This window comes from Bubalus kerabau, chromosome 1, assembly GCF_029407905.1.
Source record: "Bubalus kerabau isolate K-KA32 ecotype Philippines breed swamp buffalo chromosome 1, PCC_UOA_SB_1v2, whole genome shotgun sequence".
NCBI classification, from domain to species: Eukaryota; Metazoa; Chordata; class Mammalia; order Artiodactyla; family Bovidae; genus Bubalus; species Bubalus kerabau.
In genome coordinates this window covers 125,441,663-125,466,994 of record NC_073624.1, presented here as the reverse complement: position 1 = coordinate 125,466,994, position 25,332 = coordinate 125,441,663, and the positions used below count along the sequence as shown (strand labels likewise).

Below are 25,332 nucleotides of genomic sequence, written 5' to 3'. Positions count from 1 at the left end.
TCCTTGAATCCAGGGCTGTGCCCTCACCAGTCTCCTGGACAGACTCCATTCCTCTTGTGGTGAATGAGCACCCTTTAACTTGATGGTTCTCCTGCGTGGCCATCCCTCCACAGGTGACAGCCCTTCCCATCTCCATGTGCCTGCCCATTCTGCGTGGTTTCCAGGTGTGTTAATGCTGCATTCTTGTACTCTTTCCTCATTTCTGGGATTACACCCTCCGCCTGCTCTGCATCATTAATTAATAAAAAGTTTAAGCAAAGGGTTACAGTCCCTAACACTTGACTTCCCCATCCCCAGATATGCCCCCCCACCAGCAGTGGAGAAGCCCGATGCTCTTCTGTTCTGCAGGAGAAGTAGGACCAGTGGTCAAGACCAGCAAAGCCCAGTGACAGCTTAGTGGAATTTTCAGCTAGTACATCTTCATGACCCTTGAGACCATCAGTGATCACAGCTCTAACCAGTGATTTTTTGGGAAAAGTGGTGATGAACTAGGTCCTGTCTCACGAGGTCTTGGGGTGTTTCAGAAGTAAGGCTAAGATAGCCAGATATGTGGTGCAGGCATCTCCCAAGGTATTACCACTGTAACCTAGGTTTCCTGAGATTCTTTCTGTTATGATGTCAATAAAAAATACATATCAGTGATAATATCATGGGACAAAATGTAATACTGTGTATTAATAATTTTCTTCCCTCTTTCTAAATGTGTATATGAAAAAGTTAGCAATCATAGGAGCCAGAAAAACTTTTTTTTTAAGGAAAAGTGAAAAGCTTGGCAACTGAAAAATACATTTTGCTATTCTAAAGACACTTGCCAAACAAGCTGTAGCTCAGATAGTAAAAGTCTCTACTGCAGATTCCATTTTGCACAATGATGGAAGCTGTCCTGTGCCTCTCCCTGCAGGGGGAACTGTTCTAGTGTTATGATGCTCTCCACATAGGTGGATGGAGAGCGAGAACTTTATGAAAAGCTGGAGAGGCAGCAGTTAGACATCTAAATGAGTGCTGTGTCCTGGGCACTGTCTTTTGGGAGCCCCCAGCGCAGTGTATGGAGGTGTGTGGTGCCCAGTGCTGCCTTCCTTGGGGTCTGACACGATTATTTAAGGGAGACCCTCAAGTTTGCACACAATCAGTTGCCTATCTTCCCCAGTCAGAGCAATGGTGTATGGTAGGTATAAGAATCCATATAAGGTTATGATTTTTTTTCATTCATCCCACTCAGGGATACAGGTTCACATCTTAGACCAGCTAAGAGCAAACTCAGGCCAGCGGGAGCTGGACCAAGCTGACCCAGTAGCACTTGTCAGGCAGGTTGAGTCCTTTTGTGGCTTTTTGACTGCCCAGTTGACATTTCATTGAAAACCCTGCCCCTCAGCTGAGACTTTTGACATTACTATTTTTGTTACTTATTTAAATATAGATCCTGTTTTATATTCACTTTAAACTCATTATCTTCTAGTACTGAGTGCCACAGTTCAAGACCCTCCTTGGGCTCACATTGATGCCAGTTTTCAGTCTCAGTCTTCTTCCACATTTCCTAATAGGAAAAGGGAGATATCTGACCCCACACCTCCCCGCTTCTCCTGATGGAGCAGCTTAGTACTCCTTGGAAAGAGGCTGGCTGGAATCTGGGAAATTGCCAGTGTTCAGACTTGCCTGTGTGGACAAAAAAAGCTAAGTCATCTGAGACGGTCCTGTGATACCACCATGCGTCATGGCTTCTGGAGAAGTGTGTTATTTCCAGGGGAGGTGGGGGCTGTCGCCACCTCCAGGCGTGATCTTAATGCACAGCATGTTAATAAGCACTGACTAAGGTGGGGATTCTCTCAGGAACAGACGAGTTCCACGTGGGCCTATGCTTGGGTAGTTCTGATGGGGGTGCTTCTTCTATGATTATGTTTAGTTTCTCTTTTTTGATTAAATTGGATTGTGTGTTTAACATCAAAAACATAAAAATCTCAAAATATCTATAATTCCAATATATAAAAAGAAGCATTTAAGAATATAGTCAGCATATGTACAAACACACACACACACACACACACACAGAAAGACTATGCCGTAGCAGAGTTCCCAGCAGTAATAAACACTCCCAAGCCCTCACAGTGTGGGGTGTTTCGGTAGGGAGAGTCTCTGCTGGTTTATGTGCATCCTTGTACATTGAAATCAATCTGTTTGCCAGGGAATAAAAGTTGATGTTACCACCACTCTGCTGCTTTTATTAATAATAGTGAGGTGGGGGAGCGTCCCCTTCATAAGCCATGGTGTTTGGTCCCGTGGTCATAGGCACGCAGCTGTTGAGCAGTGAGCCCCATGGGTGGAGGCGGACCTTGAAGGTGCCCACAGATCCTGCCCCCATGTGGAGTGCCTCACCCGGTGCTTCACTCAGATGCTGACCTGGGTGTTGCTGTGGAGGGAATATGATTCTGTGGATATAACTGTGGCCTTAAATCTGTTGATTTTAGAAAGGAAATGATCCCAGGTGGACCTGACCTAAAGAGGCGAGCCTTTAAAGGAGCAACCTCTTCCTGGCAAAGAGGTTGGAAGCACAGGAGGGATTCAACTCAAGGCAGGGTCTCCGCTGCCAGCTTTGAGGCTGGAAGGGGCCCAGGAGGGGAGGGCAGTGACCTCTAGGGACTGAGAGACCCCTCTGCCAGTTCATACCAGCAGGGAACCATGCACACGTAGCCAGCAACGCTGACTGTGGTATCCTGAACAGAATCTCACCATGCCCTGCAGAAGCAGGTTTAAGTGGGTGCTGTGTGAACCACTAGGCTTGTGATGACTCGTTACACAGTGAGAAGCAGCAAGAGTATGCTGCTGCTGCTGCTGCTGCTGCTAACTCACTTCAGTCGTGTCCGACTCTTATCGACCCCATGGACTGCAGCCCACCAGGCTCCTCCATCCATGGGATTTTCCAGGCAAGAGTTACTGGAGTGGGGTGCCATTGCCTTCTCTGAGTAAGAGTATAATGTATCTAAATTTGAGTGTGTATATCTGTCCAGAAACATCAAATAAGTTGTGTGAGGAGAGGACAGCTGTGTGTGTGTGAAAGTAGAAATCATCTATTAGGCTGGATTTATATAAATAATTATATATTTATATATATAAACAATAATTTATATAATCTACATATATATTTTTATATAACCATATATAATATTTATACATATATATATAAGTAATATGTAGTTAGAAACTGATTTCTGTTCTAGTTCTGCCTTGAGCACCATGACTTCGGGGGAGTCAGCAGTGTCCACCGGCTGTACCCACCCCACGACCGCCGCTGCTTTCCAGCCAGGCTGTTAGACTTTCCTGATCCCTCCCATCCCAGTCGGTTTCCTTGCCCTCCTTCCCCTGCAGGTCTCTGTGCGCGCCTCCTGCATGGGAGGCCCCCAAGTGCTGGTGACCTCAGGAGCCTGGCTCAGCTCCGCTCACCCACACATGCTAACCCTCCCTGACCTTCTCCAGTTTACACCTTCCTCTTCCTGTGGCTTCTGTTTGGAGGGCCCTCCGCACCTCAGACTCAGCACCGTCACAGCTGGGCTCAGGCGTCCCTCATCTGTTCCTTGCCTCCACCCCACCGCCCGGGCCGATGGCTCCGCCCGCAGCACTGCAGGACCAGTGCTGAGGGCCATAACATTTTATGGGCTGACAATGCTTTTGTTTCTCTCAAAATCAGAAGGGGAGAAAAATAAAAACTTATAAGTTGAAGAAAGTGCTTTAATATATAATATTAATAAAATTATGCCACTGCAATTGTAAAATATAATTTTAAATACTTTTTCACTGAGGATGAGGCCCATGGGAGCAAAAAGGCCCATGAAAGTCACAACACAGCCCTGCCCCCGCCTTGTTTGCAGGCTGGTGGCGTTTGCCCTGGCGCTGCCGCGTATCGCTGTGCCTATGGCACAGGAAGCGGAGCGGTACTTTGTGACCCAACCTCAGTGACATCACGCAGCTCTGAGTACTGGCAAGGGCCCCTTCTGCCCTGAGAAGCGAGTCTGAGTGAGGACATCCTCCTTACCTTCAGTTCCTTGCTGACATGCCTTGGTGCGTGTGATGAGCAGAAGTGGCCAGCCCCTCGGGCTGGCGGGATCCGCTGTTCCCTGGCCAGACACTCAGTTCACTTCCCAGCATTGTCTCCACAGGGCCTGGGGCCTCTGTGTGCCAACAGCCTCTGCATGCCAACCCTTCCCACCCCCAACCCCGAGGACATCCACACTTCCAAAGAGGGCAGAGATAGTGTTGGGGTGGAAGGGAGGACACTAGTCTGTGCGGCTAAGTCGGGTCTGGAAATCAGAGGGTGACATTGGCAGGTAGGTATCTCACATCTGAGAACCTGGATAACCTGCCTTCCAAAACACTGACTTTATTTCTGGAGACAAGTTTGTAAGGCTCTGGCTCACCCAGTACCTCAGCTGGGAAAGCTGCTGGTGAGAAAGATGTGATTCTTTCCAGGTTATCATTAGCTTCAGGAGAGAAGCAATGTTCCCTTTGCTGTTAAGACTTAAGCAGGGTAAGTTTATTCTGCTGGTGTTGGTCGCCCTGATGGCCACGTTTAGCCCTGCCCACTCCAGGCATCCTCTCATAAATCAAGGGTTGTGGGCTCATCAGGAGGTGTGATGTCTTATGTCTACTTTACTGGGGCTTCTGAACCTGGCATCTGTGTGGTTCTGAACCATCCTTTGGCACTGACATACACCTCCTGCATGAGAAGTTCAGACCTTCCAAGCAGCTGCTGACTTGTCCTGGAGCATATCTGAGGCCACCCATTCAGTGCTTGAATAACTCTGAGTGTTAGTAAGGGCTCTGATTCAAGCAGATCTGTTTTCCACCTGTTTGTTTATATTCATCTTGGTTCTGCCCTAGAAAGATTGTAATCATCATTCCACAACACAGCTCTGCAGCCAAAGAGGAACTCTTGGAGTCCTCTGTGCTCCTCCCTGTGGCTCTTTGTTATGGCAGCCCTAGAAAACTAATCGCCAACCACCACCCTTCTCTTTACACCTTGGAAAGTGTGGCATCCCAGAGGACCGACTGTGATGTGACCAGGGAAGAATGAGATGGTCACCACCTTGGTTTTTAATGGGAGTCAAGATACGTTCGCTTAGGCCCATCATGGTATTTGAGGCCTGCAGTCATCCATCTCCAAGTGTTTAGTATTTTGCTTGTTTTAATATTCTTGCTGAGTCATATTTCTTGCATCCCGTACTAGATGCAGTTAATTTTTTTAGCTTAGTTACAGGATTTTGCATTTAATCCTGTTAAATGTTGCCTGCCTCAGGCAGAGTGTGCCAGGGACTGCCCCATCTCTCCAGGGAACTTTGGAAACCAGTTGGGGTGTCATCAGGATTGGGCCTGAGGGATTCCAGCACTGCACCTTCCATACCCTGCTGAGAATCCTGGGTGTGTGTGTGTGGAAGGTTTCCTTTCAAGGGACATGTGGGACAAAACTACTGTCCTGAGGTAGAATGCTCAAACTACTGCACAGTTGCATTCATCTCACACACTATTAAAGTGATGCTCAAAATTCTCCAAGCCAGGCTTCAACAGTATGTGAACTGTGAACTTCCAGATGCTCAAGCTGGATTTAGAAAAGGCAGAGGAACCAGAGATCAAATTGCCAATATCTGCTGGATCATGTAAAAAGCAAGAGAGTTTCAGAAAAACATCTATTTCTGCTTTATTGACTATGCCAAAGCCTTTGACTGTGTGGATCACAACAAACTGTGGCAAATTCATAAAGAGATGGGAATACCAGACCACCTGACCTGCCTCTTGAGAAACCTATATGCATGTCAGGAAGCAACAGTTAGAACTGGACATGGAACAACAGACTGGTTCCAAATCGGGAAACGAGTACATCAAGGCTATATATTGTCACCCTGTTTTTTTAACCTGTATGCAGAGTACATCATGAGAAATGCTAAGTTGGATGAATCACAAGCTGGAATCAAGATTGCTGGGAGAAATATCAAAAACCTCAGATACGCGCATAATACCACCCTTATGGAAGAAAGAGAACTAAAGAGCCTCTTGATGAAAGTGAAAGAGGATAGTGAAAAAGTTGGCTTAAAGCTCAACATTCAGAAAACTAAGATCATGGCATCTGGTCTCATCACTTCATGGCAAGTAGATGAGGAAACAATAGAAATAGTGACAGACTATTTTTGAGGGGCTCCAGAATCACTGTAGACAGTGACTGCAGCCATGAAATTAAAAGATGCTTGCTCTTTGGAAGAAAAGTTATGACCAACATAGACAGCATATTAAAAAGCAGAGACATTACTTTGCCAACAAAGTCAGGGCTCTGGTTTTTCCAGTAGTCATGTATGGATGTGAGAGTTGGTCTATAAAGAAAGGTGAGTGCTGAAGAATTGATGCTTTTGAACTGTGGTGTTGGAGAAGACTCTTGAGAGTCCCTTGGACAGCAAGGAGATCCACCCAGTCCATCCTAAAAGAAAGCAGTCCTGAATATTCATTGGAAGGAGTGATGCTGAAGCTGAAACTCCAGTGCTTTGGCCAACTGATGCAAAGAGATGACTCCTTTGAAAAGACCCTGATGCTGGGAAAGATTGAAGGTGGAAGGAGAAGGGGATGACGTAGGATGAGATGGTTTGATGGCATCACCGACTCAATGGACATGGGTTTGGGTAGGCTCCGGAAGTTGGTGATGGACAGGGAGGCCTGGCGTGCTGCAGTCCATGGGGTCGCAAAGAGTCGGACATGACTGAGTGACTGAACCGAGGTGGGTTTGGGGACAGAGTGCCCAGCATGGTTATGTCAGGATATCCTGTGAGTCAGAACTGGTGCAGAAACCTATGGCGGTGGCTGCAGGATTGGGCTTTGCTGAAGGAAAGAAGACAGGTTCTGAGGAAATGTCCTTGCTTAGCCACAGCCACACATGATGCTTGGCAGAGATGACTAGCTTCTTCACCTCAGCATCTTACTGTCTGTCAGAGGTTCCTTCAGGGAATCTAGGTGGGAAAGGCATAAAGACCCCAAAATGAAGTGTTAAGTCCTGCCACATGAACCCCCAAGGCTGAGAGGAAGCCAAGTCCTCCCTGATGACTCCTCAAGGATGAGCTGCTCTTAAAGTCAGACCCACACCACCTGCTCTTCCTTTACGTCAGGAACTTCAGATGCTGTATTTTGCAAGAGATTGTCTGTGGTCACTTGGCCAAGGGCAGCACCAGGGACCTAGCAGTCCTCCCTGTGCCCCATCTCGGCTGTTCTCAGTCTGCATGGCCAGGCCTGCGTTCAGCAGTTCTGTGCCCCAGAGGGTAGTCAGAGTGAGGCTCCCTGCTCGTCGGCTGCTGGCTGTGGTCCCTGGGCTGTGTGACAGGCACGGTGAGCACCATGAGCACTCAGAAAGGGGGACAGTAGTTCATACCCATGTGGTGATGCTTCACAGTTCAGTCAACTGCAGGGAGGACCACTCACTTCTTAACTCCCTTCCCACTTCCCTGCATCTATGTCTCAGATGATGTCTTCAGAAGATGGTCATGGGACATGGTTTAAAATTATTGTGTAGTAATTCCAGCAGTAATTATTGTGTAGTAATTTGCAGCCAAAGATGGAAAAGCTCTATACAGTCAGCAAAAACAAGACTGGGAGTGGACTGTGGCTCAGATCATGAACTCCTTATTGCCAAGTTCAGACTTAAATTGAAGAAAGTGGGGAAAACCACTAGACCATTCAGGTATGACCTAAATCAAATCCCTTATGACTATACAGTGGAAGTGAGAAATAGACTTAAGGGACTAGATCTGATAGACAGAGTGCCTGATGAACTATGGACAGAGGTTTGTGACATTGTGCAGGAGACAAGCAGCAAGACCATCCCCAAGAAAAAGAAATGCAAAAAAGTAAAACGGCTGTCTGGGGAGGCCCTACAAATACCTGTGAAAAGAGGAGAAGCGAAAAGCAAGGGAGAAAAGGAAAGATATACCCATTTGAATGCAGAGTTCCAAAGAATAGCAAGGAGAGATAAGAAAGCCTTCCTCAGCAATCAATGCAAAGAAATAGAGGAAGCAATAGAAAGGGAAAGACTAGAGATCTCTTCAAGAAAATTAGAGCTACCAAGGGAACATTTCATGCAAAGATGGGCTCAATAAAGAACAGAAATGGTATGGACCTAACAGAAGCAGAAGATATTAATAGAGGTGGCAAGAATACACAAAAGAACTGTACAAAAAAGATCTTCAGGACCCAGATAATCATGAAGATGTGATCACTCACACTCACCCAGAGCTGGACATCCTGGAATGTGAAGTCAAGTGGGCCTTAGGAAGCATCACTACGAACAAAGCTAGTGGAGGTGATGGAATTCCAGTTGAGCTATTCCAAATCCTGAAAGATGATGCTGTGAAAGTGCTGCACTCAATATGTCATCAAATTTGGAAAACTCAGCAGTGGCCACCAGACTGGAAAAGGTCAGTTTTCATTCCAGTTCCAAAGAAAGGCAATGCCAAAGAATGCTCAAACTACCGTACAATTGCACTAATTTCGCACATTAGTAAAGTAATGCTCAAAATTCTCCAAGGCAGGCTTCAGCAATACATGAACCGTGAACTTCCAGATGTTCAGGCTGGTTTTAGAAAAGGCAGAGGAACCAGAGATCAAATTGCCAACATCCACTGGATCATGGGAAAAGCAAGAGAGTTCCAGAAAAAATCTATTTCTGCTTTATTGACTATGCCAAAGCCTTTGACTGTGTGGATCACAATAAACTGTGGAAAATTCTGAAAGAGACGGGAATACCAGACCACCTGACCTGCCTCTTGAGAAACCTGTTTGCAGGTCAGGAAGCAACAGTTAGAACTGGACATGGGACAACAGTCTGGCTCCAAATCGGAAAAGGAGTATGTCAAAGCTGTATATCGTCACCCTGCTTATTTAACTTATATGCAGAGTACATCATGAGAAATGCTGGACTGGAGGAAGCACAAGCTGGAATCAAGATGCTGGGCTAAATATCAATAACCTCAGATATGCAGATGACACCACCCTTATGGCAGAAAATGAAGAAGAACTGAAGAACCTCTTGATAAAAGTGAAAGAGGAGAGTGAAAAAGTTGGCTTAAAGCTCAACATTCAAAAACTAAGATCATGGCATCTGGTCCTATCACTTCATGGCAGATAGATGGGGAAACAGTGGCTGACTTTATTTTGGGGGGCTCCAAAATCACTGCAGATGGTGATTGCTGCCATGAAATTAAAAGACGCTTACTCCTTGGATGGAAAGTTGTGACCAACCTAGACAGCATATTAAAATGCAGAGACATTAGTTTGCCAGCAAAGGTCTGTCTAGTCAAGGCTATGGTTTTTCTAGTAGTCACGTACGGACATGAAAGTTGGACTATAAAGAAAGCTGAGCTCCAAAGAATTGATGCTTTTGAACTGTGGTGTTGAAGAAGACTCTTGAGAGTCCCTCGGACTGCAAGGAGATCCAACCAGTCCATCCTAAAGGAGATCAGTCCTGGGTGTTCACTGGAGGGACTCATTTTGAAGCTGAAACTCCAATACTTTGCCACCTGATGTGAAGGGCTGACTCATTTGAAAAGACCCTGATGCTGGGAAAGATTGAGGCAGGAGGAGAAGGGGATGACAGAGGATGAAATGGTTGGATGGCATCACCGACACAATGGACATGGGTTTGGGTAGACTCCGGGAGTTGGTGTTGGACAGGGAGGCCTGGCATGCTGCAGTTCATGAGGTTGCAGAGTTGGACATGACTGAGCGACTGAACTGAACTGAACTGAATTCCAGTACATCCTCTTTGCTGGTCCTGGGGTGTCACATGGGTTTTAAATCCCGTCTCTCCCTCTGCAGTATGAAGTGAATGCTGCCCCTTCTGCCCACCTAGTGGTTATGGTAACTGTGGACATGCTTTGTAAATGAAAAAGCTGTATGCAAACAGAAAGTACACAGATCCGTTCTTACAGGGGAAGTAGCCTTTATTTCTGTTTACTGTGAACATGACTTCTGTGCTTCAGAACAGGCGAATGTGTTTGCATTTGATCTCAGCGGCCAGATGCATTACTTGTAACTATTTGACCTTTTCCATTCTCTACTCTGGCAGGTCCGAACTGCAGTCTTGGGCTGAGGCACTGGGCTGCAGGGCAGCCAGGAAGTGACCAGTCTCTGTGGATCACCGAGATGATGGGGCCAGTGGGGGCTGTGGAACAGATGGCCTGAAAGGGGGTTACTTTCCCACATTCCTGGCCTGGTGGCAAAAGCCTGTGCTTCCTGAATGATTGGACCCCAGCCTGGTCCTGCTGTGAGCTCACTGACCCCTGTGTGTTTCTGATGCAGATTTATGTCCACTTGAAGGAAGGCGGTGGCCCTGATGGGCTGGATGCACTGAAGAACAAGCCCCAGCTGCACAGCATGGTGGCCAGGAGCCTGTGCCGGAACGCAGCCGGGAAGAACTACATCATCTTCACTGGGCCCAGCATCACCAGCCTGACCCTGTTTGAAGAGTTTGAAAAGCAAGGTTTGTCAAGTGGGGACCGGGTTGAATGAGGACCCTCCCCCTGGAGAAGTGCGGAGATGGGCCTGGGGGTACGGGTGTGTTGTGGGCAGCATGGCCCCCAGAACGCCTGACGAGGAGGTCTGAGCCTGAGGGCCTGCTGCCTGCCCGCCCTGCTGGGCCCCGGAGATGTGGACAGAAACCTGTCTCAAGCTTGTGGTCTAGGGGACAGGTCGGTACAGGTTTTCTGGGTGCACCTATTCCTGTCCTTTGTGATGAGGCCAGGCCATCCAAGGCGTTTTGCTAGCGTTTTATGGGCTGCTAGAACAAAGTGCTACAGTGGGTGGCTCATAGACAACATGGGCTTATTGCTCACAATCGCAGAGGCTGGACGCCCAGGACGGGGTGCCGGCATGGCTAGATGAGACTGCAGACTTCTCCCTGTGTCCTCACGTGGGGAAAGGGGTGAGGGAACTCTGTGGGGCCTCTTTAATAAGGGCACCAATCCTATCCATGAGGGCTCCACCCTCCTGACCTAATCACCTCCTGAAGGCCCACTTCCAGATACCATCAGCTCACCTCAGGCATTAGGTTTTCAACGTAGGAATTGGGAGTGGGGCACAAATATTAAATCCTCAGCATCAAGGCACAGCTTCTCCTAAGGCTCTTAGGGAGTCTGAATTCCGCATTCTGCGAACTGTAATGTCACCCCTTCCAGTTGGACAGAGAATTGTGTGGATTAATACAGGCAGCTGCACAGTGGGCCTCAGAAAGATGTTAGCTCCCCTCAGTGCTAAAATGCCTGGTTCATTTGTTGAAAAATTGAGCAAGCCTTCCATGGCTCTGGAAGAATTGGGGCTATAGAAGCAGATCCCGGCTGAGTCGGGGAGCCCCATGGCAGGCTGCATCTGTCTTCACTTGGTCCTGCATTTGGGATTTATATTCCGTCCACTCAGGAAAAACCTAGAACGCCCCCACTCAGCTCCTCCAGAGACTGAAATTGCAGACCTGTTGCTTAGCAACAGATCTGAAGTCTGGCCTTAAAACCAAACCCTCTCAAGTAATGGGGAGCCCACAGCTGCCGACCTGCGGCCTCAGCAACTGTGATGAGGCAGCCCCTGGGCGCTTTGCTTCTGCTGACCTGGGCTGTACCACACTACTCTGGTTCCAGCAGGGCTCAGGGTTTAATTGTTGAGAGAATTCAGTGTGGACAGATCAGACTTTGTGAAGCAGGGCCGTGGAAGTCAAGTTGGAGAAAATTGGCCCTAATGCTCATGAACCCAGTGCCATGTGTCCCTATGTAAGAGCATGTGGTGAGCACTGGGGCTGCCATGTCCACTGGCCTGCTCAGCTCCCAGTGTGAGTGTCACGGGCATGGCATGGAACCCCCAGGGTTCCCAGAACTGCTCTAACAGTATGAGGCTGCCTCATACCACCTTGTCACCTGGACTGAGGGTCACATGGTATTGTTAGGACACTCGCATAGCATGGGCCTGGTGGGACTGGTAGGTACAGAGTTGGGGCACCAAAGGCTTCCCTGAGACCTGGGCCATTGGCCTGTGTTCTGGGAAGATGAGGGCCCTCCCCGCTCAGGGAACTAGAGGATGGAGGAGAATCTTTTAGTGGAAAAAAATAATTAGACATGGAATTTGAGTTTTTCCAAGAGCAAAGATTTTGTTACCTGTTAGAAGCATCTGAGGCTGTGAACCCTCTCATATGACCTCCTGGGCTTCCCCTGCAATGCCTGATGTGCGACGAGGTGGTCTCCATGTTGCCCATGGATGGCTGCCTCCACCCTCAGGAACTCTGTGTTCTCTGGTCTGGTGACCCCAGGAAATTCTGACAGGCAGCCAGGGTTGAAGTCATAGCCGGGAGCCTGGCTGAGCCTCCTGGGCACATGGAGACTGCTTTGTAACAATATTCACATGAGAATTGCTATTTTCATAAATAAACTTGTGCACTGCTAGATTCTCTTCTTCTGTTAGAAAAATGCAGCTACTCTTTGGGTGGTTGTGTTCATCAAGCCTGGTGGGCAATTTTAAACATTATCCTCATTCATCTAAATTCTCTTCTTGTTTTGAAGACAGATTCTTGTTTGTAAATCTCACAGTCTGGGTATTTGGATCCCATAGATGGGAGCTGTGGGGAGCCCTCTTCTCTTAGGCAGCAAGACTGGGTGTACCCCCCAAGGGTCTGACTGAGGAGGCGGAAGGACAGGAGATCATCAGAGTCCTTCCACCACAGAAGGTGACCAGGAATTCATGCCCATGACATCGGGGAGACCATTCCCCAGTCTCTAGTCAGAATGCCTCTTCACGTCTCCTCTGGGCATGGGGAGAAGTGGGCTTCCCCATGGCTCCCCAGGGGGGCCCATGAGCAGTGAGGACCGGGAAAGACCTCGAGTCCTGGAAGAATTTGGAAAAGCCTCCTTATTTCAGTTGGTCTCTGCTTGTAGGGCTCCTGCTGCAGGCAACATTCTAGGGTTCAGAGGCCCTGCTCAAGCTCTTCCCCCAGAAAACTCCGCCACTCACCACCCCCACAAAGCACGTGTCATGTGATGACTCCCCCATCTGCCTTTCACTTGGCTGCACACAGGCAGAGCTTCCCGAAGTGCCCTGCAGATGGCAAGTCTTGGTGAGAGGGGTAGGGTACATAGCTGGTTTGGGCTTAATGATGCCTGTCTCTGCCCGCCCAACCAAGAGCCTGAAGTTCATGTGCATCACGTGAGCTCAGAAGTTTTAGAAGCTGATGGGAGAATGGGTCCACAGGTTCAGCCCTGTACTGGCAGGTCGCAAGCCCTGTGGCCGTGAGAACTGCTGTCTTACTGCCGATGCTCTGCTTGCGTTAGGTCTTCCGTGTGATCTTAGATACATACAGAAGTGTGGGGGAGGCAGCACATCTGGGATGAAAGCTCCCAAATTTCCCATCTCTCCTGGGGAAGCGGGGGAGCTGCCCTGAGGCTGTGCGGTCCCTGTACCTGCAGGGATCTACTGCTGTGGCCTGCTCAGCTCCAGGAAGAGTGACTGCACCGGCCTGCCGCCCTCCATGCTAAGCAGCCCAGCCACACCACCTGCCCGGGGCCAGCACAGCATCCGGATGAAGGGGAGCATGTCCCTGATCTGCTGGTACAACAAGGGGCACTTCCGTTTCCTGACCAATGCCTACTCGCCCGTGCAGCAAGGTGGGCATACTGGGGGCCCCGGGTGGGGCTCTGGAGGCTGGGCTTGACCCCTGCCCTCTTTAGCTCTAGGCCGTGGAGTGGGTGATACCTGCTGCCTCTTACATGGAGGCTGTCCCTCCTGTGCCCACAGGCTGTCAGCGCCCTGGGACTTGTTACATCAGGAGAAGCCGTGAGGCTGGCCTTTGCAGATGACCTGAGCAGTTCCCCCCATAGGTCCCTAGGTCATACATAGTGTGATAATTGGCTCTGTTGAACAGCATTTACATAATTGCTTCATCATTTAGGATTCTGTGAAAAATCTAATCTCATGGGAGGAGGAAAAAAGTCAACTATTCTTATCTTTTCAATGTTTGTATTTAAGGGAACCCACAGCTCAAACATTATGAAATAGCAGAAAAGGAAATTGCAATGACAAAGGGACCCTTTACGAAAGTACTTACAGCTTCCCTGGTGGCTCAGAGAATCCACCTGCATTGCGGGAGACCTGGGTTCAGAAAATCCCCTGGAGAAAGGAGCAGCTACGCACTCCAGTATTCTGGCCTGGAGAATTCCGTAAACAAAGGAGCAGGCCATGGGGTTGCAAAGAGTCAGACATAGCTGAGTGCCTTTCACTTTGAGTGTACTTGAAAAGTCCCTTGGGTTCCTTTACATTAAGACATCTTTGTCTTTACTATTGGGCTTCCCAGGTGGTGCTAGTGGTAAAGAACCCACCTGCCAATGCAGGTTAAGAGACGCCTTAACCTGAGGCGTTAAGAGATGCCAGTTGGATCGGTGGGTCAGAAAAATCCCCTGGAGAAGGGAATGGCAACCCACTCCAGTATTATTACCTGGAGAATCCCATGGACAGAGGAGCCTGGTGGGCTACAGTCCGTACAGATTCGGACACAACTGAAGCAACTTAGCATAGCAGTCTTTAGTATTAAAGGAACACTGCCAAGGAAATCAGGGGTGTGTGTGTAGTGTGTGTATTGCTATGCATGTATGCATATGTGTGGTACGTGTGTATATATGTCGTGTGTGTGGTATTTAGAATCTCTCGTTCACTTATCCCCATCCCTCACCTCCACACACACCTCATGTAACATTTCAGTGCAGGTTACAATCAAGGCACATGGGTGTTGTTACCCCACTCAGGGGTGTGGGGGTGGGGGTGGCAAAAGCCGACCCATCAGGTTCTGTATCAAGGGCACATAAAGGTGAGTTTTGGAATTGCCCTTGTCAGCTGAAGGCTGAATTGCCCCAGACTTCTGCTGTCTTTCAGCTTGGGCCTTGGGGCGGGACCAGAGGATCTCTTGGAAGGTATCTCCTGGAAGTATCTTGGAAGGTGTGGGTCTAAGGTGTTGGAGTTGCTTCCCACCAAATTATTTTAAGTGATGGCCTCTGAAACGATGTCCCAAAGTAGGAGATTGCCCATGTCTGAACTGGTGCAGTGAGGAGGCAGAGAAAAGACTGCATCTGGGAATGCTTGGGAAAAGCCTGCAATAGGGTCGAAAACCCTCAGTCTCAAAGACTAGAGCCCTTTAATTAGACCAAGGGAAGATGGCAGGAGGCTGTTAAGGGGCAAAGACAATAAAATTGGGAGGGTTGGTTTTTAAATAAGCTGAAACGAGTATTCGTGTTCAGTTCAGTGATACTTTCCTTTTTAAAGTGTGCGCTCTGTTATTAATCATGAAGTTCCAAATCCTAGACACCCTTAAAAATCTCGAGGTGTGTGTCCACAACCTGGCCACAGACCGACCCCCACCTCCAAGCCCCTGAGCCCTCCCTACCCCGTTAGGGCCTGTGGACACTGTGAGCCCATCTGGGAGAGAGGAGACCCTGGGTATGGCCGAGGGGCTCACAGAGTAGAAGCTCTGATGTCGGCATGCTCCCCACTTGGAGTCCTTTTCCTGGTTCCATCCAAGGGCCTTGCTGCTTAATGGAGATAGTTCTGGTGTGATTGTCGTTCTGCTGTGGTTCAAAAACATGATTTTTAAAAACTACCTAGTATTTCATCCTTAGATTGTGTCATAATTCTTTATCTTGCTCCCTATTAATGATTTTTTTTTCACAATAGGAAGAGTGATATAGTGAAGATTTTCATAGATAAATCTTCAGGTACATCTTTGATCGCTTCCTCAGGATAAATCTAAAAGTTAAACGGTTGTGCCGAAGGGTGTGAATGGTTTTAAGACTCTGATGCTGTGCTGCCAAAAGGCTGTACTTGTTACCACTGCTTTCTTACAAGAGACTGAGATTTCTCCTGCTATACCAACACTGTGTTTGTTTTCTTTTCTAAATATGTCAATAAGATGGCTGAAAATGCTATAAAATTTTAACTGTAAATTGTCATGACTGTGGGTGAGGTTGAACATCTCTTCATGTGTTTATTAGCTGATTTGCAATGATTTTGTCATGTTCTTTTAAATTTTTCATTTTAAGTACTTGTCTTAGGAACTCGACATTTTATGAAAGATTTTATGCCCATAGCAGGTATTTTTATGCATTTTTTTTCCTTTTGCTTTTATTTATGGTCAGTATTTTTAACATTCAAAGGGTTTTCATTTCCACATAGGCACAGCTGTTGAGGGGCTTCCTAGGTGGCGCCAGTGGTGAAGAGCCTGCTCACCAGTATGGGAGACATAAGAGGCTGGGGTTCGATCCCTGAGTTGGGAAGACCCATGGAGGAGGGTATGGCAAGCCACTCCAGTTTTTGCCAGGAGAATCCCATGGACAGAGGAGCCTGGTGGGCTGCAGTCCATAGGGTCGCACAGAATCAGACTTAGCAGGCATACACTGCTGTTAACCATGTTATTTGCTCTTATGCTTAAAAAACCCCTGCTCTGGCCCAAGGCCAGGTAAGTAAATAGTTCACCTGGTTGTTTTATAATGTGATTTTGTGCTCTTCGCACTTGGAATTTATTTTGGTGTGTGGCATCAGTCAGGGTGCTACTATTTTTTGTGATAAATGGCAAGATTGGTTGACCAAGCAGCCCCACCTCTGTTCCCGAACCATTGATCAAATAATTAGTTTTTCCCTACTTATTTTAAATATCACCCAGATGACAGAGTCTCCTATGTTCTAAAGATTGCTTGCCAGCTTTATACTGTCTTCTATTATGAACATATATGCTCTTCTGAAAGGTGAGCAGAATTTCCCATTTCAGAAAACCTGTAACTACTTATGAACAGTTTGTTGATTAGTCACTCAGTCGAGTTTTAATCTTTGTGACCCCATGGACTGCAGCATGCCAGGCTTCTCTGTCCTTCATCATCTCCCTGAGCCTGCTCAAACTCAAGTTCATTGAGTCAGCGTTACCACCCAACCATCTCATCCTCTGTCATCACCTTCTCCTCCTGCCTTCAGTCTTTCCCAACATCAAGGTCTTTTCCAGTGAGTCAGCTCTTTGTATCAAGTGGCCAAAGTATTAGAGTTTCAGCTTCAGCATCAGTCCTTCCAATGAATATTCAGGGTTGATTTCCTTTAGGATGGACTGATTGGATCTCCATGCAGTCAAGGGACTCTCAAAAGTCTTCTCCAACACCCCAGTTCAAAAGCACCAATTCTTCAGAGCTCAGCCTTGTTTGTAGTCCGGCTCCTACATCCATACATGACTACTGGAAAAACCATAGCTTTGACCTTTGTTTGCAAAGTGATGTCTCTGCTTTTTAATACACTGTCTGGGTTAGTCATAGCTTTTCTTCCAAGGAGCAAGCGTCTTTTAATTTCATGGCTGCAGTCACTATATGCAATGATTTTGGAGCCCTAAAAGATAAACTCTGTCACTGTTTCCATTGTTTCCCCATCTATTTGTAATGAAGTGATGGGACCAGATGCCATGATCTTTTTTTTTTTTTTTTTGAATGTTAAGTCAGCTTTTTCATTCTCCTCTTTCACCTTCATCAAGAGGCTCTTTTGTTCCTTTTCGCTTTCTGCCATAAGGGTGGTGTCATCTGCATATCTGAAGTGAAAGAAGAGAGTGAAGTCAGTAAGTCATGTCCATCTCTTTGCCACCCCATGTACTGTAGCCTACCAGGCTCCTCCATCCGTGGAATTTTCCAAGGAAGAGTACTGGAATGGGTGGCCGTTTCCTTCTCCAGAGGATCTTCCCGACACAGCAATTGAACCCAAGTCTCCCATATTGCAGGGAGATGCTTTACCACCTGAGCCACCAGGGAATCTGAGGTTATTGACATTTCTCCTGGCAATCTTGACTCCAGCTTGTGCTTCATCCAGCCCGGCATTTTGCATGTTGTACTCTGTATATAAGTTAGATAAGCAGGGTGATAATATATGCCTTGACTTACTCCTTTCTTGATTTGGAACCAGTCTGTTGTACATGTCCCATTCTAACTGTTGCTTCTTGACCTGCATACAGGTTTCACAGAAGGCAGGTATGGTGGTCTGGTATTCCCATCTCATGAAAAATTTTCCAGTTTGTTGTGATCCACACAATCAAAGCCTTTAGCATAGTCAGTGAAGCAGAAGTAGATTTTTTTTTTAATTCTCTTGCTTTTTCTATGATCCAGCAGGTGTTGGCAGTTTGATCTCTTGTTCCTCTACTTTTTCTAAATCCAGCTTAAACATCTGGAAGTTCTCGGTTCATGTACTGTTGAAGCCTAGGTTGGAGAACTTTGAGCAGTACTTTGCTGCCATATGAAATGAGTGCAATTGTGCAGTAGTTTGAGCATTCTTTGGGATTATTTTTCTTTGGGATTGGAATGAAAACTGATCTTTTCCAGTCCTGTGACCACTGCTGAGTTTTCCAAATTTGCTGACATATTGAGTGCAGCACTTTCACAGCATCATCTTTTATGATTTGAAATAGCTCCACCGGAATTCCATCACCTCCACTAGCTTTGTTTCTAGTGATGCTTCCTAAGGCCCACTTGACTTCGCACTGCAGAATGTCTGGCTCCAGGTTAGTGATCACACCATCATGTTTATCTGGGTCATTATGATCTTTTTTGTGTAGGTCTTCTGTGTTTTCTTGCCACCTCTTCTTAATATCTTCTGCATCTGTTAGAGCCATACCATTTCTGTCCTGTATTGTGCCCATCTTTGCATGAAATGTTCCCTAGGTATCTCTGATTTTCTTGAAGAGATCTCTAGTCTTTCCCATTCTATTGTTTACCTTTATTTTGCACTGATCACTGAGGAAGGCTTTCTTCTCTCTCCTTGCTATTCTTTAGAACTCTGCATTCAAATGGGTATATCTTTCCTTTTCTCCTTTGCTTTTTATTTCTCTTCTTTTCACAGCTATTTGCAAGGTCACCTTAGACAGCCATTTTTCCTTTTTTCATTTCTTTTTCTTTGGGATAATCTTGATTCCTGCCCCCTGTATGATGTCACCAACTTCCATCCATAGTTCTTCAGCCACTCTGTCTATCAGATCTAATCCCTTGAATCTATTTGTCACTTCTACTATATAATCGTAAGGGATTTGATTTAGGTCATACCTGAATGGTCTATTGGTTTTCCCTACTTTCTTCAATTTAAGTCTGAATTTGGCAATAAGGAGTTCATGATCTGAACTACAGTCAGCTCCCAGTCTTATTTTTGCTGACTATATAGAGCTTCTCCACCTTTGGCTACATAGAATATAATCAATTTGATTTTGGTGTTGACCATCTGATGATGTCCATGTGTAGAGTCTTCTCTTGTGTTGTTGGAAGAGGGTGTTTGCTATTACCAGTGTGTTCTCTTGGCAAAACTCTGTTAGCCTTTGCCCTGCTTCATTTTGTACTCCAAGGCCAAACTTGCCTGTTACTCAAGGTGTCTCTTGACCTCCTGCTTTTGCATTCCAGTCCCGTATGATGAAAAGGACATCTTTTTTTGGTGTTAGTTCTAGAAATTCTTGTATGTCTTCATAGAACTGTTCAGCTTCTTCAGTGTTAATGGTTGGAACATAGACCTGGATTACTGTGATGCTGAATGATTTGCCTTGGAAACGAACAGAAGTCATTCTGTCACTTTTGAGATTGTACCCAAGTACTGCATTTCAGACTCTTGTTGCCTATGATGGCTACTCCATTTCTTCTAAGGGATTCTTGCCCACAGTAGTAGATATAATGGTCCTCTGAATTAAATTCACCCATTTGGGTCCATTTTAGTTCTCTGATTCCTAAAATATGGATGTTCACTCTTGCCATCTCCAGTTTGACCACTTCCAATTTACCTTTTTTCATGGACCTAACATTCCAGGTTCCTATGCAATATTGTTCTTTACAGCATCAGACTTTACTGTCATCGTCAGACACATCCACAACTGGGCATTATTTCCACTGTGGCTCAGCCTCTTCTTGCCTTCTGGAACTATTTTTCTGCTCTTCTCCAGTAGCATACTGGCCACCTACCAACCTGGGGAGTTCATCTTTCAGTGTCACATCTTTTTGCCTTTTCATACTGAACATTTTAGGGATTGATTTATTATTCTTTACTCCAGATTCTAAGAGAGAATGAGCCCTCTTTCAGAAAGTGTGAGCCCTGTCATTGTTCAGTTACTCAATTGTGTCCAATTCATTGCAACCCCATGGACTGCAGCATGCCAGACTTCCCTGTCCTTCACCATAGCCCTGAGCTTGCTCAAACTCAAGTCCATTGAGTCAGTCATGCCGTCCAACCCTCTCATCCTCTGTCATCCCCTTCTCCTCCTGCCTTCAGCCTTTCCCAGCATCGGGGTCTTTTCTAATGATTTGGCTCTTCGTATCAGGTGGCCAAAGTATTGGGGCTTCAGCATCAGTCCTTCCAGTGAATATTCAGGATTGAGTCTTCTCCAACACTACAGTTCAAAAGCATCAGTTCTTCAGCACTCAGTCTTCAGTGTGAGGGTATGCAGGCTCTCTAAGTTACATGCTGTCATTTACCCAGGGTCATCCCCACGAAGAACCAAATCCTTTTTGAGTCTTCCATCTCCCTCTTTGCCCACAGAGTTCAGAGTCCATGAGGCTCGTGTGGGTGTGGAATGTCTGCATATCAGACATCGGGTCTGTGTGTTAGGTCTTGACTCATTCGCTCAGACTTAGAGAAGGGCAGAAAGGACGTCAGCCCAGCCAGAAAAAACCTGGAGGAGGCAGAGAGACAGACCCCTGCAACAGGAAGACAGGTGGTTCTGTCATAGGCCCACATGAACCTACAGTGTCACAGAGGTTGACTCTTAGAATACAGATGTGCAGAGGGTCACACCCAGCCACAGACATACAAGGGTGTACCCAGAGAAAACACATCATCCCTGGTTATGACGTCAGCAGAGACAATAAATATCACATAACCTCTTGTCAATATTTCCAATGTCTAAAGTTTTTCAGGTCTTAGAAAAGAATATTAATAGGGCAGCAGTCTCATCCTTTTCATCTTCAGTAGTATCTGAAATCTAAGGTATCACCAGGGAGGAGGCTGGACTGGTAATAACCTTGGAGAAATGCTCAAAGAGACTGACAGAAACCTGGATTTTGAAGCCAGTCTCCTACTTCCAGCTGTAATCCTCATTTAAGTTCAAAAGTGTGAAGGAACAGGGAGGAACCTTCTTCCCCCTAGAGGAGGGGAGCAGGCCTCTCACACCTGGGTGAGCAGTCCTGGAACTACTGCCCTGCCGGTGCTGAGGGCAGCCAGTGGGGACCGCAGGGCCCTGGCCAGCACCACGCCCTCATCCCTGGAGAGTGGTCCCAACCTGCTGGGACCCTGCTGCCTCAGAGTGAGGCTTCCCCTGCCTCTGGGAAGAGAAGGGAGGGGATTTTATCAGACGGCCTGCCCTGCTCATACCCACATGGATCTGGGAAGCCCTAAGGGGGCCTCTTTAGCCCCAGAGGAGGCTGTAGTTGAAAGTCAGGCAAATTAAAATAGAGCCAGCGATGGGAAGCCTCCCCAAGCCATGCACCCAGGCCAGGTGTGAGGTGGGGGTGTTTGCTCACTTGTATTTGGGGTTGGATGGTGAGCAGAGGCCCAGGGCAGGTCCCTGAAGGAAGGGTGCTGTAGAGAAACTGCCCTCTGTGGAGGTGGAGAGCCCAGCCTTGGAGGACCTGCGTGTGGCCGCGGCATCCGACAGTAGAGTGTCTCTGTGGAGAGAGGCTCTCTCAGGATCTGGGCCCCAGGAGCCTCTGACTGGGAGGAGGCCCTGGACTGGCACTGTGGTCCTTTGAGCTCTTGAGGCTTTAGAAAGCATGTTGCCTGGGTGCTGCCCCAGCGTCCCCACACCTCCAGAGCTAGCTTCTCAGCCTCTCATAAGATCTCCAGGCACTCCTTCCATGCAGAAAGTCAGTATTTGGGGAGCAGGGATGGGAGACAAAAAAAGACTATTCTGGTTTAGGGCTGAGTCTCAGCAGATGGACCTGTGTGACTCTTGTCTCCCGCCCGTCCCTCAGTGGGAAGGGGGTGACAAGTCATTTTTTACTTCAACTACTGGAGAAGGGAAGACTACCCACTCCATTATTCTGGCCTGGAGAATTCAATGGACTGTATAGTCCATGGGGTCGCAAAGAGTCAGACACGACTGAGCGACTTTCACTACTCACACGTATTTAAGCAGTGCTAAAATTTCACAGCCCTGTGAACTAATCCCTGAAAACAGGGGCATTCTTCTCCACCACATGGTGCTGCTCCAGGGGAGGCTGCTCAGAGGAAATGCTGTGTAACCCCCACCACACTTGACCATCCTTCCAGCCCGCACATCACCTCTGAGGGTGCAGTGGATGGCCCCCCAGTCAGGGCAGGTCTCGGAAGACAGGTTGTTAGGCAGCAGGCTGGAGAGGGCTGACTGATCTCTCTCTGCTTCTCACTCCTGGTCGGTGGGATGTTTCACTCTTGCCGTGACTTTGGTCATGGCCGTGGGACTCAGTTCCGTTTGTATTAAGGAGGATATGGTGTTTGAAGGCATGTGAGAGAGTGCGTTTGAGGATCAGTGAAAGGTAAAGGGTTCTGTCCACAGGGGAGGCGTGGAGGAGCCTGGGGTCAGGCGGCTCCTGGTTCTTCTGAACCCTGCCTTGAGCAGAGCAGGTGGACCGGCCCCCTGGGCCCCTGACAGTGGTGGCCACCTCCTCGCACTGCTCTCAGACCTGGCGGAAGGAGTGGGAGCCTGGGGAAGGGAAGAAGGGGCCGGTGAGTCCTGGCCTCCTCTCTGCTCTCAGGGCCCCATCGGGTGCTGAGCCCTACTCCACTCACACTCGCCTTTGTGCCATTATCTGCCACGGGCCCTGCCCTGGTCTGTGCTGTGGCTCCATGTTCTTTGCTCACCTGACCTTGTTTTCCTCAGCTCCCCTGAAGCTTCAGTGATGTTGTTGATAATGGTTTTTTTCCATCTCCTCCCCTGCTGTCTATTTTGACAAGCAGGCAGGATGGAGAAGAACGTGATCTGAATGGGGGTTTGCAGGGGAGGCTCAGAGGGGATGTCCCGCCTGTCTCTGCAGGAGTGATCATCAAGAGGAGGAGCGGGGAGATCCCCTGCCCCTTGGCCGTGGAGGCCTTCGCGGCCCACCTCAGCTACATCTGCAAGTACGACGACAAGTACAGCAAGTAAGTGAGCAGGGGCCTCACCACCGAGAGCAGGGGCTGCCGGGCGATCAGCTGCCCTTATCAGGGTTGACTGATGAAGACCCTGAGAGAGGAAATCCTGAGCCCTCAGCCTGGCGTCCCCCCAGGGCCAGCCACGCGGCCACCCCCGCCTCCCACCGCCTGGCCGCCTGCACTGCAGCCCTGTCTGTTCCCCTTCTTCCACGTCCGCCATTGGGCCGACCTCGCCCGCTATTGTCCCTGAGGCCCTGCCCGGCGTCCCCTCCGCAGACGGGCGCAGGCCCTCATGTCACTGGGCTGAGCCATGGTTACTTAGTTGTTTCACGTGTGCGTGTGGGCTCAGGCATGGTATCATCATGAGTGCACACATGGTGTGCACACACGCATGTGCATGTACGTGTTTATGCCCCATTGCTGTCTCCAGGCAGCTCCCATGCCCACGTCAGGAACTGTTGAACCTTGGCCTGTTAACTACTGGGCCTGAACCTTACAATCTAAAACAGGGTGAGACTAACCCAGAGGGCGGTGGGCATTTTCTCAGCCCTCTTTGGGGTCATTGACATCTCCCAGGCTGCTTGGTGGGGATGGCAGTGCAGGAACCTGGGCCTCCTGGAAAAACCCAGGTGTAGAGGGCTACCCATCCCTCAGAGTCACTGCATTGTCTTCCTGGAGCCCTGGCCTGCCTGGCAGCTCACTGGCCTGGGCAGTGCTCACAGGGTAGTCTGTGTGATGGAGCAGACATCGCAGGCCGCCCTGGCTGGGCACTTCAGTGGTGCTGAGGTTGCCAACCCTCCAACACCTGGCATTTGGGGTGCAGAGACACACGTGCATGCAGAGGACAATGGCACAGGGGTGCGTCCTGAGGCGGGGCTCTCCAGCAGAGAAGGCTCTCCTGAGGTGAGAGCTGTCCTCCGTCTGGGGGAAGGAGGGCTGGTGAAGAGAAGAGCAAGGAGCTGTGGGTGGTCGCGGCAGGAGGGGCTTGGGACACACGGCACTTGTGCAGGGAAGCCCCGCAGCCCTGTGTCCTCGCGAGCTCCAGCTGCACCACACAGGCCTGGCTCCTGGTTTCAGTGGCCCCTGCGGTGCCTGCCTCCTCCCACCTGATCCTCTCCTAGGGACTGTTTTCATCTTAAGTAAAGTTCACGTGCCTGAGCCTCAGTGAGAGCTCCCTCCCCACTCCCTGTTCCCCCTTCCCCAGCCTGATTCCCACCCCCACGCTCCCGACAGCACCCCGTTGAGCCCGACAAGGCCTTTGGGAATCTCTCTGCATGGGGCGCCTGGGCACCACCTGAGTCAGCCCTTTTTACCCGTCTGTCCTCTTAGGTATTTCATTTCTCATAAACCGAACAAGACCTGGCAGCAGGTGTTCTGGTTCGCCGTCAGCATAGCGGTCAATAATGCCTACATTCTGTACAAGATGTCAGACGCCTATCACGTGAAGAGGTACAGCCGGGCCCAGTTTGGTGAGAGACTCGTGCAAGAGCTGCTGGGCCTGGAGGATACCTCTCCAAGCCTCTGATGTCCTGGGTGTGGCCCAGGCTAGGTAAGGACCAGGTCCAGGGAGGGACGGGGGAGCCTGACGTCTGACCTGCTGGCCAGAGACCCGGAGACGCCCTGTGTGTGGCCGCAGTCCAGGCAGGGTGCTCAGGGCCTCTGGAGGGGCCAGCACGGACCTGGTCAGAGGGTGGCCCATCCGGTTTCCACACAGAGAAGAGCACGGCTTCCCTCCGGAGAGTGGCCACCAGCTTGGAGTGAGCACCTTGCAGGTGTGGCCCTGAGCCAGACCTTCCGTGCCACCAGCGCAGGGCAGGGCACCCTCACAATCCCCGTGGAGGCCATGGGGAGCCCGTTCAGCACAGGGGACCTGGGAGGGCTGCTGCCATCATGGGCACCAGGGATGGAATGAGCTGGTGAAGATGAAAGATGTCCACAACGTGGTTCAGGTCACTCAGTGTCTGAAGGCGATGGGAAGGGAGCCAGCTGGGATTGTTTGGGGGTGTGTAGGAACCCAGAGGGTTTGCCAGTGTTTGCCTCGAGTGGACAGCTCAGAACAGGGCTCATAGCAGAAGAAACACAGCTTGGCATCGCTGAAAGGCAGTGTTGGCATGGGGAGTGGGCCACTCTGGTGTGTGCACGAGGCCCTCCTGCCTGTCCCGGAGTGGCTGGTGTATGGAGAGAAAGACGGTGACAGAA

The 25,332-nt window shown here is 48.8% G+C and overlaps 1 protein-coding gene across 1 annotated transcript in view; it reads left to right on the top strand.

The window, feature by feature from the left end:
* The window catches only part of PGBD5 (piggyBac transposable element derived 5), a 96,616-nt gene extending 71,284 nt beyond the window's left edge, over positions 1-25,332 (top strand). The window contains exons 4-7 of the mRNA XM_055587911.1: positions 10,318-10,498; positions 13,458-13,655; positions 23,037-23,142; positions 24,463-25,332. Of these exons, the coding sequence (XP_055443886.1) occupies positions 10,318-10,498; positions 13,458-13,655; positions 23,037-23,142; positions 24,463-24,658 (681 nt within the window). The 3' untranslated portion in view covers positions 24,659-25,332. The remainder of the gene's footprint in view (positions 1-10,317; positions 10,499-13,457; positions 13,656-23,036; positions 23,143-24,462) is intronic.